Source organism: Bombus fervidus, chromosome 5 (genome assembly GCF_041682495.2).
Source record: "Bombus fervidus isolate BK054 chromosome 5, iyBomFerv1, whole genome shotgun sequence".
Taxonomy (NCBI): Eukaryota; Metazoa; Arthropoda; class Insecta; order Hymenoptera; family Apidae; genus Bombus; species Bombus fervidus.
Window position 1 is genome coordinate 11,940,292 of NC_091521.1, and position 15,442 is coordinate 11,955,733.

At 28.1% G+C, this 15,442-nt stretch overlaps 2 protein-coding genes across 6 annotated transcripts; one reads left to right on the forward strand and one right to left on the reverse strand.

The window, feature by feature from the left end:
- Nucleotides 1–347: 347 nt before the first annotated feature.
- Nucleotides 348–12,853, reverse strand: Ry (xanthine dehydrogenase rosy). Of its 5 annotated transcripts, XM_072002856.1 has the most exons (25): nucleotides 12,752–12,853; nucleotides 11,467–11,601; nucleotides 10,603–10,660; nucleotides 9,960–10,056; nucleotides 8,838–9,073; nucleotides 6,705–6,949; nucleotides 6,455–6,596; nucleotides 6,178–6,345; nucleotides 6,002–6,078; nucleotides 5,643–5,849; nucleotides 5,373–5,557; nucleotides 5,181–5,294; nucleotides 4,972–5,095; nucleotides 4,578–4,874; nucleotides 4,303–4,425; nucleotides 3,829–4,184; nucleotides 3,543–3,717; nucleotides 3,267–3,458; nucleotides 3,051–3,196; nucleotides 2,658–2,835; nucleotides 2,296–2,424; nucleotides 1,823–2,065; nucleotides 1,457–1,711; nucleotides 670–837; nucleotides 348–549 (listed from the first exon to the last, which is right to left on the reverse strand). In XM_072002856.1, exons 2-25 carry the CDS (start codon nucleotides 11,572–11,574, stop codon nucleotides 505–507), a joined length of 4,068 nt encoding a protein of 1,355 aa, XP_071858957.1. In that variant the 5' UTR covers nucleotides 11,575–11,601; nucleotides 12,752–12,853; the 3' UTR covers nucleotides 348–504. The 5 variants fall into 5 exon arrangements, with proteins under 5 accessions (XP_071858957.1, XP_071858958.1, XP_071858959.1 ...); XM_072002857.1 differs by lacking the exon at nucleotides 12,752–12,853 and having other exon boundaries at nucleotides 11,467–12,217; XM_072002858.1 differs by lacking the exons at nucleotides 9,960–10,056; nucleotides 10,603–10,660; nucleotides 11,467–11,601; nucleotides 12,752–12,853 and adding an exon at nucleotides 9,196–9,357.
- Nucleotides 12,854–13,775: 922 nt separating this feature from the next.
- On the forward strand, nucleotides 13,776–15,442 carry Ciapin1 (cytokine induced apoptosis inhibitor 1). The gene is made up of 5 exons (XM_072004534.1): nucleotides 13,776–14,071; nucleotides 14,239–14,546; nucleotides 14,630–14,774; nucleotides 14,903–15,015; nucleotides 15,094–15,442. Exons 1-5 carry the CDS (start codon nucleotides 13,921–13,923, stop codon nucleotides 15,202–15,204), a joined length of 828 nt encoding a protein of 275 aa, XP_071860635.1. The 5' UTR covers nucleotides 13,776–13,920; the 3' UTR covers nucleotides 15,205–15,442.

A 15,442-nucleotide genomic window follows, 5' to 3' on the forward strand; every position in this document is an offset into this window, starting at 1 on the left:
TGATATTGCAGATATAACAAAGCACACTTCGCGTTTGATTTTGATTATTTTCTGCTCCATAAATATTAGTAGTAAATTATAGTTGCAAAACAAGTATATTCCGTTCCACTCACAGTTTGTTAAGGAGGGTGGATGGAATGCGGATAGGGTGGGTCTCCATTCGCAGCACCTCCTCGTGGTGAGACCTGGGCAATCGTATTGTTTGATATATAATTACTAATTGCATTGTTATATGTGATACAATTACGAATTATATAACAAATAATACGAGATAATGGCTGCGATCGCGATTTTGGTTTTGTTTTTTTACGTGGTTTTAGTAAAATAAAAAATTGCCTATGAAACGTAATTTCATTAATTTTATTAACATTAATAAAATTAGTACATTCTATGTGTAACAAGTCTTTTAAAACTATTACCTATTCTACATTTACAATGTAATAAAATTCAGTAACAAAATTGAGAGTATTTATTCTCTAGTTAGCCTAGTTCATCAAAATATTTCTATGGAACAATATTCCACTGACGTTGTACATCCGATTCTGCAATCTGTAACGTGAAATATATAAATATAAATTATTGTTTTTCCCGTATAAATTAAACAACTTATAAGTACAAAATTCTCAATGAGTTTATATCAAATGTTTTTATACAAAACATATAATTCACCTTTGAAGTAAGTTCATCAACACATGCTAGTCGAATACGGGCAGCAGTTGCAGGTGCGTCTAATTGGAAGTAATTTTTAAGACCATATTCCTGACGAGCAGATTTAATAGCTTCTCTTATTGCGAAGAACACAGAAGATGCTAAAAAGAGTGGTGGTTCTCCTACAGCCTAAAATAACAGTAATTGTTTAGAAATCTATAATTATTCGAAACGAACAAATAATAATAATAAAACATTACTTTAACAACAAGTGCGAATGCGGATATGAGCGTGTGTAACCATTATCGCGATTAAGTGAAATAGTAAGTTGCAAAGTTCAGTGCCAAACGCGACGAAGGAATTCGCTTAGTTTATGGATAACAATACTCGACTCGAATATCCAGGAATTGAATTGATCACTCTGCGAGCATAGTGGATTTGAGATTCTAAACATGCAGCGGTCCAAATCATCTTCATCGAGGATGATACTGAAGTTCAACGGCAGTAAAACTTGAAAAAATAATTTTCGTCGAATCCTTGATGGGCAGACAATGAAAATACCGTTAATGGAGCGCTGTTATTGACCACAGCAGAAATTGCCGACCACGGTAGGCCATTGAAGATGAATAACAGAATAGAAAAAGAGACAAGACGAGCTAAACCTGCTAAACAGCTGGGACATTGCCAACAATTTGGGAAATTCGAAAAACGACCAATATCTTGTCGTCCTTAACAGTAACAATAACAATAAAAAATGAGAAATGATAAATATAAATCAAATTCTTGGTTTCTCTTAAGAATACATTACCTTGGATGAGTAGACAGCACGAGGATTTGAGGCACCTTTCAATAAAGATACATTAAATATTTCGGGAATATCTGTAAAACCAGGTAGCTTATATGCACCTGGACCTCTAGTAGCAAGGGCTCCAGATCTGAGAAATACCATTTCTTCTAGCGTAAGAAGACCATATCCTTGAGCAAAAGCTCCTTCAATTTGTCCTATGTCGATTGCAGGATTTATGCTTTCTCCTAAATCCATTACAATATCAGTTTGCAATACCTATATACGAATATCAATATTTAGATATTAGTAATTTATAGTTATATTGAAGTACATTTTAACATGTACAATTTTCTTTTGATATCTATAAGTATCTTGAAATATATTTACTTGATGGTCTCCAGTCAGGCAATCAATTTCTACTTCAGAACACGCAACACCATATGTAAAATAATTAAATGGATTTCCTGTGTTAGTTTCGAATGAGTATCCTATACCAGGCGTTTTATAAAAACCAGTAGCGGAAAGGCTAATTCTTTTCAAATAAGCTGTTTTTATCCACTCTTCCCATGTTCCATTTGGGTTCTTATCCATCACTGGTTTTAGTCGTTTCATAATTTCGTTACAAGCATACTGAAATGTTTTTACAACGTTTAAAATCATTGTTTAATTGCAAGTATATTATATTACTTGTATTGCAAAGATCGAAATTTAAGTGAGGAAAAGCAAGTATGTGTATAGATTATAAGTAATGAGTAATAGATTATTATAATATCAAAGTTTTAAATAAGAGTAAAAGAATAGAAGAAATAAGCAAAAAACGTTGGAAATAAATTGAAAGAAAACAAATCATTTTTACGTACCATAATAGCCATACCATTCAAATCTGAAGCAGCACTAGCTGCTGTAGGAGACGTATTTGGTACTTTATCGGTAGCAGTTTCCATTATATGTATTTTATCTGGTTTCAATTTCAGTGATCTGCTTGCTACCTAAATATTAAATAGAAAATGGAGGAACTGTAGTGTGGTGTGTAGAAAACAAATATCATATAATATATTATGATACACATTACTCGTAATAATGTCAGTAATAATATGAATAAAAAAATGAATAAAATATTTAAATATGAAATAATTAGAAACTATTAAATTTGTAAAAAGTATATAAGAAATGAGAATGATAATTTAAGTGAAATCAAAATAGAAAAATAAATAGAATTTACTTGTATCATTTTTGTATGTAAACCTTGTCCCATTTCAACACCACCATGACTAATTAATACAGAACCATCTGTATAAACATGTACAAGTGCCCCTGTTTGATTTAAAAACAGTGCAGTGAAAGAAATACCAAATTTGGTTGGAACTATTGCCAATCCCTTTTTCTTGTACCTGTTTTCTCTATTTGAATAGTATTTATTAGAGTCAATACTTTGTATCATTGAAACTTTAGAGTACAATCATGATTGTATAATAAATAAAACTATAGCATTTTTTAAGAAAATTATAAAATACAAAAAAGAAAAGAACAATGGAAATAAATTAAATGAGAAATATAAAATAAAAATGAAACATAGAAAAAGTATTTTACTAAAACAGTACTTAGAAATACATACCTGTTATACTTTTGAACTTGTACAAGCCGTTCATTGTAATTTGAAGAAAAAATACACTCTTCCCAGCAACGTTGCAATGTACAATTAATAAGCTTTTGATTATAATGAGTGGTATCTCCTTCCTTGTATAAATTTAACTCTGCAACCTGTTAAGATTATTTATTTAGTGATTCAAAATTGTATGCTTTTATATATAGTATTAAATTGTGATCATACCTCAGTAGGATCTTTAGTTAAATATTCTGCAATATGTCTGATCATTGTTTCGGCTAAAAACATTCCTTGTGGACCTCCAAAACCACGGAACGCTGTATTCGACGGTATATTAGTTTTACACATAAAACCATACACATCAGCTGCTGGTATTTTATACGAATTTTCAAAATGAAACATAGCACGTTCTACAACCTAACAAATATATGTATATATGAATACAATCTAACATTTTATAAATAAAATATTCTGGAAATATTAATATACATATTAACATACTGACGAAGAAAGATCGCGGGAGTAACCCGCGTTGTTGTAAATATAAACTTGTGTTCCTTTAATCGCACCATTATCGTCAAATCCAACTTTATATTTTAACAAAAACGGATGTCTTCCTCCAGTTATCATAATATCTTCGTCTCTATCAAACATACAGCGTACTGGTTTTCTTAATCTGTAAAGGTAAATTATCATAATGTAAATCCTCTTGTTAATCCAATTTAAAGATAACTTCGTTTTGCCACATTTTGTGTTTTATTACTTTATTGCGTGTAAATATAATTACTTGTATGCAGCAAAAACAACTGGTAAAGCAAGTATCGCAGGACGAGACTCTTTTCCTCCAAAACCACCACCTAATCTTTTCACTTTAACCACAACCTTATTAGCTTGAATATTTAAAACATCTGAAATGTATCTCTGAATCTCTGAAGGATGTTGTGTTGAACAATATACTTCTAATTCGTCCTCTTCCTTGGGAATTGCCAAAGTTGCGTTTGTCTCGAGGTAAAAATGCTCTTGCCCTCCTATTCGAACTTCTCCTTCGAGAATATGTTTCGATTCGGTAAAAGCCTTTTCTACATCTCCCTTTTTTATGCGTTTTGGTGTTTGCTCGAAAAAGGAACGATGTTTAATAGCGTCCTACAATTATTTAAGAATACTTCTTTAAAACATCAAGACTTATTCGTTAAGATAAAAAATTAATTCAAAATTTACATTAATTTAAGATACATATTCTGGCTATGTACTTTTATTATACCTCTATAGAAATGATCACTGGTTGTAAATCTTCATACTCGACTTCAACCATTCTGGCAGCCTTCTGTGCAATAGCTTGATTAACAGCTATGACTGCTCCAATTACTTGACCATGACTTGTCACCTTAAGGAACATGTTCACTTTTTATTTACTCTGAGATTAATTGTAATTCAATTATATTGAATTATATGTTATGCAAAATTCTTTCTATATAAATATATTTTCTCTGAATAAAAGATTAACTTTTGTTTTCTAAACATTCCAAAAATTCTTACTTTGTCTGAAATAAACACTTGTTCATCCTGAACTATAGGACCATAAAATCGTTGCTTTTCAGGTAAATCTTTCCCGCTATAAAAGGCAACCACTCCTTCTAACGACAATGCTTTAGTTGCATCGATTTTCAAAATTTTTGCATGAGCTCTGGTAGATAAAACTACAGCTAAATAAAGCTCGTCAGAAAATTTTGGCATATCATCGCAATATATTGCTTCTCCTGTTGCCTGTTTAAATGCACTGGCATGAACAACTGTTCTTCCAACGAAATCATTTACCTCCTGATTCTTTGGAACCTATCACAAAATACACAAAATATTAATATACAAAATTATATACTTTCAAGAAACATTGTATAAAACAATGTGTCAAATTAGACTAAGTAACAGGTACCACTTGATAATATTGTGAACTTCTTGGTTCTTTAGTGTGGAATCCTTCTGCAGCACTTTCAATTTCTTTTGGCAAACATACTTGAAGCTTTTTAGCTATGTGTAAAAATCCTTTAAAGAATAGGCTGTAAAAGTCAAAAGCATACAAATAACATCTCTTTCAAGGACCTGAAGAAAAAATTATTGGAGTATAAATATATATATATATACCTTAAAGTTAAAGATTTACGATACTTGACCATTCCACCTGGAACACTATCTGGTAAAATTAGTTCGTTTAATAATGAATCGTAAACAGTTTCTAGAAGATCTGTGTTCCATTTTCTAAAACAATTCTACATTAATATTTTCTTTATGAGAGATATAGTTAAAAAATAAATATTGCATAATTTTATAAAATACCTTCCAACCATAATGTCACAAGTTTTTCTAGCTAAAACTGTCGTTGGAGCCATTCCACCAAAAGCCAGATGTGCTTGACTAACAATGTCACTTTCTGGTTCAAAGAATACATTTAATGCCATATTAACGATAGCAATATCATCATCTCGCCTTCTTGCTTGTTTATAGGCAACAAAATATTGATTCTACGAAATAAGAAAATATAGTCCTGTAAACTATTTATTAATAAGTAATACAATATTGTTTTGTTATCTTCAAAACTTTATGTACTTTTCCAGAAAACGGTATTTGAATTGAAAGTAAAATCTCTTCTGGGGAAACAACATTTTGTCTATAGCCCTTAAAAAAAGTATGATCCATTGGAATAAGCCTGACTCCATTCTTCATACTCGAAACATTCAGTTTTATTCCAGCTGCCATAAAAATTGGATTTAGATCTGATATGGGACTTCCTGTCATTATATTTCCACCAACAGCCTATAGAAAAATAAAAAAGCTTCTTAGCTCAAAAGTTACATTTCACAGCAAAAAATTTATAAATCATTTTGAAGAATAAAAATATTATAGTAGACCAATAAATAGGCTAATATAATGTATATATAAAAATTATAATAAACCAGATTACTTACAGCAACATTTCTGATTTGTTTTCCAGCAAACCAATGAAGCATATTAATTATTTCAGTAAAAATTCTTGTTTGGTATTCTGTAGTAATAATAAAACATAATCTATAATATATCCACAAAGTTATCACTCTAAATATCTTACAATACAAAATTTGAAATATAATATAGGAGTATCTACCAGGTTTTACGGCAATTTGATTTCGTAAGGCTTTCTCCATCTCAACAAGCGTGACACTAGCACCTACATTCAGTAATTTTGGATATTCTTCTATAACGCACATTTCTTTAATTAAAGTAGGCTGTATAAGAACTGGATAAGATAAATACTTGAATTTAACTTCAACCCCTGAAAGTATGTACAATTAATTTAGTTTCTTTACTCAGTTTATTTTTCCAACTATATTAAAAAGATATACAAATTTAAATAATCTTTTAAATAAGTAAATAAATTTTACCTATCTCTGTGTTTCCTACAACAATTTTTGCATTTGGATATTGATTTTTTAATCGCAATAACTCAGTAAGAGTTTTTGGTCTGTACCATGTGACATCTTTTCCTTTTATTATTAAGTATTCTTCATCTAGGTGCTTAGAAATCTAGAAAAAGTTTATTTAATTTATTAAAACGAAAACGAGATGTTAGTCATACATCGGGTGTTCAAACCGATTAATTTAAAAGATATTAATATCGAATAAATAATTTACATGTAACTTGGGTGGAAATATAATTTCTTGAGAAGGATCATACAGACAGAATTCTTTCGTATCAAAAACTTCTGTAGGTTCTGCTATTGGTATCTTTTTACAACAATTTTCTCCCATAGGACATTCTCCATTTGTTAAAGATTTTTCATTACTTTTTGACATTAATTGCATTTTTTCCCATTCTTCTGTAAAGGTTCTATAAGCCTCTATGATAGGACGGTACCCAGTACACCTGCATAAATTTCCTACAAACACACTGTCAATTAAAAATGATAAAATAATAATAATATGAATAATAAAGCAAAAAATTTAAATAAATCAGTAAAGTACATATAATAATGTATGTATAATTATGTATAATAATGTATGTATAATTATGTACAGAAATATGAAATACAGGGACAGTATTTGCTATTATTAAAATATATATAAAATCACAAAAATTAAAGTTAAAATGTGAAATAATCTGAGAGTCTTCTTTAAAATTATAATTAGTCCTTTGCACTTGGAGCTATTTCGGACTTTACCTACCAGCAACTCGGCGCTACTTTGTCGCGAAAATGTGGACCTAGGAATCGTCATATTATGTAGTATAGCTTTGACACTAAGTAATGTATTGTAATGATATTTGATTTATATGAATTTTTAGACACTGAGGAACATATCTTTTACAAAAAAATAAAAAATTTTTTGAAACTGCTAATTGTAAATTACGAAATCATAAAATTAATATTTATATTATTACTATTTATATTTATATATTGCTATGTTAGAAAGCTGATATTAAATGATCATCAACGTGAGACGATTATATAAAATGAAGAAGACATAGTCCATCCACAAAATTTTCCAGGCGCTATCTTTCTTCTTCAGAATATTATTCACTTGTGTAAGTACCATTTAAATAAAAGAACATGTTGTCTGCAACAATTATTTTTCATGTTCATTAATTTCTTCTTTCGAAAGTATATAAATTCAATTACTATTATATAAAACTTGACTCGGTTTATTTTACCTACTTCTTGCCAATTTTATTTTTGCTTGTACGAAATTTTTTTTCAACTTCAGTCACGAATTCTTCGAGTCTTCGATCGTTCAACGCACTGCAGATAATAAATTTAACAGCTCTGCAAAATAACAGCACAATATTAAGGAAAAATTAAATGATAAATTAATTTCGTAAAAAGACAAGTGGCAATATAGAAGACTGTATAAAAGTTAATCAATAAGAAGATTTTCTCTGGAAAAGGAAAAAAAAGAAACAACATGTCATTGTTACTGATGATATACACACGAATTGAACAAAAAAGTCAAGCATTAAAATATTCGAGAAAGATTTAATATCAGCAGCTTTCTAACTATTACCAAATAGAACAATTAAATCAGAGGATAAGTCACAGATCTTGTCTGTTAATTATCCATTCTGAAAGTCATTCTTAAGTTCTCTTAAATGCTCAGATGTTATACATACAATTAGAAAACACATAACAGAATATCAAGAAAGCAGGAGAAAAGAAAAGAGAAGAAAAAGAAGTGTAGTTTTGAATCATAATATAAATGATATAACTGTCCAACAACATACGAGATGTATTAATAAAATTTCAAGAATAACTTTAATAAAGTAGCAAAAATATAAACGAGTAGTATCTCTCTATTGACTTGATTTGTCTCGCTATAACTTCTTTTTATTCTCTCGAATAAAAAAGAGTTATAAATAGAACACATATTCGATTAATTGAGGCACACTCGTGACACGAATTAAGGACAAAATAAATCGATGGCAAGTTTATCGATGATATTTACTTGAATCAAACAAAGTTCAATTTTAACTTTTTCTTTGATACCAAATTTCAAGACTGGGGATTATTGAATACAAATTGCTTGGAATATTGTAATATTATGAAATTTAAATTACTTATAACTTGCCAATAACATTATAAGCCAAAGAGTTGAGATAAATATCGAAATACGAGTACCAATGGTATTATAAAATGCGTGTATACAATTTCGAAGGGACTATTTTGACTATTTTTAATATTCCTATATACATTCTACTTTATTTACCTTATTTTCGAAACTTGAAATTACTACATTTCGTATGCAGCAACGTTGCATAAATGATCATAATTTTACCTTGAAAGGCAATTTCAAGATCCTTCATGGTTGGTTTAGGAGTGTTTCGTAGCAATGCGTACATAGACATCACAATCCCAGGTGTGCAAAAACCGCATTGTGACCCGTGTGCTTTTGCTATGCGCTCTTGAACCGGATGAAGTTTCGTTTTAACACTACCAATACCTTCGACAGTGGTAACCGCTAGACCATGCATAGCACAAACTGGAGTCAAGCACGCGTTTACTGCTAAATGTCTGTTTGTTAAATATTAAGCGGTCAAGGAAAAGATTATCCCTCGGTGTTATTTATATATAACTTTTTAATTTTGAAGAAGTTTCTTTTTTGATTCGAATATTTATTCATGATTCCAGAATACTTTGGCACGTTGATTTTTGTATTAAGAAATACTTAAGTCTCGAATGGATATAAAAATATGATTTTGGAATTGGAAATTTAACAGTATGCGCATCATTACTTTCAACGATCTATCATCATCCAGTTACTTATTATTTGCGATTCTATTGTGGAAAATATCAGGTCATCCCATAAGTAATGTCTTATGTTACTTTACTGGATAAATTATGTATTATGTTGTGTGTATCATGCTTCGCTGATGTGTTCATAGAAGTTTCGCCTTTTGTTTCTTAAGAGTTTAAGAGTATTTTCTCGACTGTCTCATTCCAGCAGTACCCTCTGGAAAATTAAGGCAATTAGTTCGGTATTCTTCCACATTAAGTTATAAAATGAGCATCGGCAAAGACCATTTGCGGCATTGTATGCTATACGAATTTTAAGAAAGCAATACATCTAAAGTACTATAGTACAATGAACATGTCCTATATATGAGAAAATGTCAATGATACATCATTGATACTTTTCACTGGTAAAAAATTCAACAATAGTGAGCAAATAAAATTAGCTCTGAACGAGTTTCTTAATACAAAACCTGAAGAACTTGTTGAAAATGCAATCAAAGTTAGTTAATTGAAAAATGAAAAAAGATCATAGACAGTTTATATTTTTCTTTAGTTTTAGTTAATAGTTTTTTAGTATTAGAGTCAAAAAGTGATATTATTTATGGGATGATCTAATATATGTATATTTTGAAGAAAATGATTTTAAAGGTATTGTAAAGGATACGTTATAATTTCTGTTGCACGGTCTATTTTTGATATCATTACAGTGCAAGCTCCACAACCACCTTCTGCACAGCCCAGTTTCGTCCCGGTTAAGTGTACTAAATTATTTGAGTTAAGAATCTTTTTTTTTTAAAGTATTTTTATTTGTGTCTCAACATTTCTAATACCTTTATAATTGTTTTACTTCTACCCGTCACCGTATTATTTATATTTAGTATTGGACATCATGGTTCGACTATTTTTACTATCTTTTAGCAACAATTTTGCCAATTTTTAATATCTTACATTTATTTTAAAACTTCATAGTGTCAAACATTTTTAGTCAAGAAATATTTAATCTTGTATTCGATAAATTACAAATTTCTATCAACTATTCTGCGTTTAAAGCAACATTAAAACAATATAATATTGTCAAAAGAAGAAAATAAATTCCTGTCTTTATTAAAATTTATTACCCGATATATTTTATATACAAACTAATTTATTTCAAGTTTATTTCTAATGAACTCTAATCCCAATTTCTGCATTATTCCGCTAATATCTTCTTTCAATATTCGTGCATGCGTAATGCATGACGAGATTATACGTATATTTAGACTTCATATCGATACACGACATATAGATATCAGATACGGAAAGGATACATTTATTTCTCAAATACCATAGTAAAGTCCATTGTGGATCGACATTGTCATCTACCACCTATAATATCAATATTTATAATGTAAAATGAAAAATCGCGCGTAGAAATTATATCTTTTTAAAACTTATTTTTTCTACAAAATTCGTCGAATATTGTTGTTTAAAGAAATTTTTTTAAAAATGCTGATTAAAAAAAATACAATGAAAAATGTCACGATCAAAAACATTACACAACCATAAATGTTATATATAAAGTAATCAAGAGATAGTGGTCTTTATAAATATATTTTTTTACATATTTATATATCTTTTTCACAATACATATTTTATTGCATATTACATATTTATTTTAAAGATTGAATACAAAGAAATAGAATTTAATTTTCAGCTATACAAGAAAGTTATATATAAATAATTAATTAATTATATTATAAATAATTAATAGCATCACGTAAAAATTATACTTATCAAATTCAATAATATATGTATATATACTATATACTAGAATTCTGAGTCAGCAGAAAATTGTTCATTTCATTTTAAGTAAACAATTTTGGAAGTGAACTTGAAATAAATACATAGATAGAATATACATAAACAAGTAAAATAAAGAGAATAGAAGAATAGGTTTTAGAGTACATACAAATACATTCTTGGCAGTTTATTTAAGTGTAACATTCGTCAAAGAGCTTTTTGATTTTAATATTAATAATTTAGTTGAAGGAAAATATATATTCTTAAAATAAGATATATTGTATAAGAATATACCATATAAGAATGTATCATATAAGAATGTACCATAAATATAATTGTCACATTTCTCTCACATGCATATTTATTATGCTATATATAAAATATGTATATACCTCCTTGCCATTCACATAAAATACCAAAGTATGTGAAACTCTATCATGTCCTACATTACTTAATGTGACAAGTGCTGATTGAGCAATGGTTTTGTCATCCTGAACCATTTTTGCTTATTATAAATTCAATGAAACCTGTGAAAGAAATTCTCAAAATTATTTATTCACTAGTGTAATATAGTAATATTATTATATACCTCTATAACTATGCTTGACAATAAAGAAATCAAGTATTCTTGTTTTCTTGTTTTTCCAGAATATGAAAATCTATACAAATTTCTACATATGTTCAATACAATCTGACTGCATCTTATTATTATTGAATCATATGCATTATTGTTGTTGAAAGATGATAAAATAATATACTTTGTACATTTCATTATCAGAAAGATATAAAAAATTTTTTTATAAGAAATTTATCTTTTGAAAACATATATCTTGTACTTTTTGGTAGTATTTGTTATCAAAAAATAAATTTCTCTTTGCACAAAAAATTGTCAGATATTGATTTCCAAACTTTTTTTTATCAAATACATTTATTTCAAGTACATACATTTACAATAATATTTATATTATTATTTTTAACGCATAATACTTTTGCAATAGATATTGCTTAAGGAAATTATGATAAGATTGACCTACATGCCTTCCATGAACCTCCAGTAAGAAATAAGAAAAAGAAAAACACTTAAGTAAAACTTGAAATTTATGATAGAGAAATTCATGTAAAATGAGACATTTATAAAAGAATTTATATCATCTTAAACCAATATATACACTTATTAAAGTATATTTATGAAAACAATATACTATTAGTAATAACAAAATAATAATGGTATCTAGATATAATAGAAAAAACTTAAATTACAATATCAAATTGTTTCCTTAAGCTCTTCAAATGAAAACATTCTAGACGTAATATTATGGTAAATTTTATATTTAATTCTTTGTTGTTTGAACGATAATTTTATCACCTGTTGCATTCATGTTATAAAAAAGAAACTGACATTTGTAGCAAAATTAAATTTTTTATGCGTCATTACGTTTATAAAAAAATTGCAAAATCGTCAAATTGTACTTGCTATTGTGTATAGTTTAACGTATTAAAAGTTCGTAGCACGATACATACAGCAAATATGCATTCAAAGGAAGGCACTATTATTAAATTACTTTAGAAAGTAACATTGCTGAGATACTATAGCTAAATTATTTTATAAAATAGAAATAAATTAAAAATGATTATATATGTACATGTATGTAATGATTATAAATATAGAAAACTGACCTTTCTTTTGAATTAAAACTTCTAGCTTGTTAAGGAACTCGTACAGAACTGCTCAAACAACAGTGAACGACTGGCCATTAGGTTATCATCGAGTAAGATACGTCTTGTGTGTGTATGTGTTGCGTTTTATTAGAAAGTCACAATACACGAATACAGCAATTTGTCCCTACCATATCTTATTCCTCAGCAAACCGCTTCTCTCTTAGGATTGAAATTATTGTGTGTACATTCCTTTACATTCCTTTGCAATTACAAATTAAACTACAGCTAATTAAGTATGAGAAAAATGCTTTTTAAATTAATTTAACTTTTTGCTTTATTCTACACTAATATAATATAGTACAGAATTAAGCACAATAAAATGTTTGTATTATGATATTGATGAAAAGTTTATATAAATATTTATATAAAAGTTTATATAAGTATTTTATATAAGCGAAGTAGGAAATTCTTTGATAATTATTTGAACCATTGTATGTGTTCGATTTGAAAAAACGGTTACACAATTTTTTAAGAATTTCAGAAGAATTCTGATCTTTGTGGAGATATACAATTTATATAGTATAACACGATAATTCTAGAAGATTAGTAATATGATAACAATATTATCATAATATTACAATGGTATTAATTATACATGTATTGTATATGTATTACTTAAGGTGTGTTAATCAACTGATAATATTTTCATCCGAGTATCAGAAAAGTATCAGCTTTTATTTTTACGTTGCTTATACGCATATATCTAATTATATTATATTATATGCAGCAAATAAATAAATAAATTTTATTTAACAGAAAGTAATAAATGATAACAACGCTTACCAACGCTGAGTCATTCTGTAGAAATTTTTAAACACATTTTAAAATAGTTTGAAAAATAATTTTATTTTTATTGATAATGTCATATTTATTATTAGTAGTAGACATATAATTTTAATATGTCCTTTTCAGAAATATATTCTTACTGTATTCAAATATATTAATTACTTAGTTTCATAACAAGTAGCGCTAGTATCGCAGGTATTCATTATCAACAGAATTACGCATCTACCTTCTGTTAGATTGTGGAATCAGCTGAACTCCAGATTGCATAAATATTGCATTTTATAAACTCCTAACTTCTGAAACTCTTAACAATATTTTATGTTTACTGTGTGTAGTGAAAAATGTCTTTTCTCAAAGAAAATCATAGTGTACTGGTGATCCTAGATAGCGAAATTTCCAATAATGACATCATAGACTTTATCAGTGGAATTAAAAAACATCTTAGCAATGCCGAACAGCTGACAACTGTATCAACGAAAGAGCTACAAAAATGTAAGTAATTAAGTACTGTCGTATGTATAAAGTAGATTCATAAACATATGTATTCATATATTCTAAACCATTTAAAAAAATGGATTTTCAGTACGTGCTTTTTAGTCAATTTTGTATATAAAAAGTGTTTCATCATTATGCACTAACTTTAATGTTTTCCTTCTCAGGTATTAATTCTTCCTATGATGCAATTATCTCCATTTTTAAACAATCATGTCCGAATCTTAAAATGCTTTTAGAAGAATCTTTGCGAATGTTGAAACCCGGAGCAACATTGATTATTTATGAGTCACTCCAAGAAAAAGAAAATGCACATTCTCTTTATGATGAAAGGGTGTCCAACTTAAAATTAATTGGTTTTAAAGTAAAAGTACAAGAAACTTTAGATACAAAACAATTAAAAGATCTTCTACTTAATATATATAATAGTACAGATAATATTTGTGAAGTAGTAGCAGAAAAACGTTCATTTGAAGTAAGTGATATTTTTTTGTTTTTCATAAATCAATGTAGTTTTGATTAGACATACTTATTTTCACCTGTATTATATTTATATAGATTGGTTCTAGTGTAACACTTAATTTTGGTGAAAAAAAATCTTCTAATGTATGGAAACTAGATAGCGCTGTTGATGAAGAATTAATTGATGAAGATGATCTTTTAGATGAAAGTGACATTGTCAAACCTATAACTAATTTGAAAGGTAAGTTGAATACTTTATTTATATACAAATTTTAGACAAATACTTCTATTCATATACAAATTTTAGTTGAATACTTCTATTCATATACAAATTTTAGTTGAATACTTCTATTCATATACAAATTTTAGTATGTAGCACAACAGGTAAACGAAAAGCATGCAAAGATTGTTCTTGTGGATTAGCTGAAGAATTAAATGGAAAAACTGCACCTGAAGGAACTGCAAAGTCTTCATGTGGAAATGTAAGTAATTTGTTATACATCTCTATATTAGTCCTCTAAAAAAATTTGACTAAATAGTAATATACATGTACTTTTCAGTGCTATCTTGGTGATGCATTTCGATGTGCTAGTTGTCCGTATCTTGGTATGCCTGCATTTAAACCTGGTGAAAAAGTAGTTTTACTTGAAAGTCAGTTAAAAGCAGACTAGTGAAATATTTGTGAGTTACACACATATTCTATTTTTATGTTAATTTTTTGCGTGTAATTATTATAATAATAATTCTTAATATTGTTAATCCTTGTTTTCCACTTTAACATTTCTATTCAAAATACAGGACTTTTTTTTTTTTACTTATCTTTTGTACAACTGGAAAAATAGTGTAGTATACATACAGAAACTTAAAAGGATGTAGCATAAAAGTTATACAATAAAAATATAAAACATA

Excerpts from the sequence above, each read along its gene's own strand:
- Ry (XM_072002856.1), bottom strand. The coding sequence starts at position 11,574 with ATGGTTCAGGATGACAAAACCATTGCTCAATCAGCACTTGTCACATTA. Across the intron at positions 5,850-6,001 it reads AACAAATCAGAAATGTTGCT|GCTGTTGGTGGAAATATAAT; the intron begins GTAAGTAATCTG and ends ATTTTTCTATAG. Across the intron at positions 838-1,456 it reads GTGCTGTCTACTCATCCAAG|GCTGTAGGAGAACCACCACT; the intron begins GTAATGTATTCT and ends CTGTTATTTTAG.
- Ciapin1 (XM_072004534.1), top strand. The coding sequence starts at position 13,921 with ATGTCTTTTCTCAAAGAAAATCATAGTGTACTGGTGATCCTAGATAGC. Across the intron at positions 14,775-14,902 it reads ACCTATAACTAATTTGAAAG|TATGTAGCACAACAGGTAAA; the intron begins GTAAGTTGAATA and ends TACAAATTTTAG. Across the intron at positions 15,016-15,093 it reads CAAAGTCTTCATGTGGAAAT|TGCTATCTTGGTGATGCATT; the intron begins GTAAGTAATTTG and ends TGTACTTTTCAG.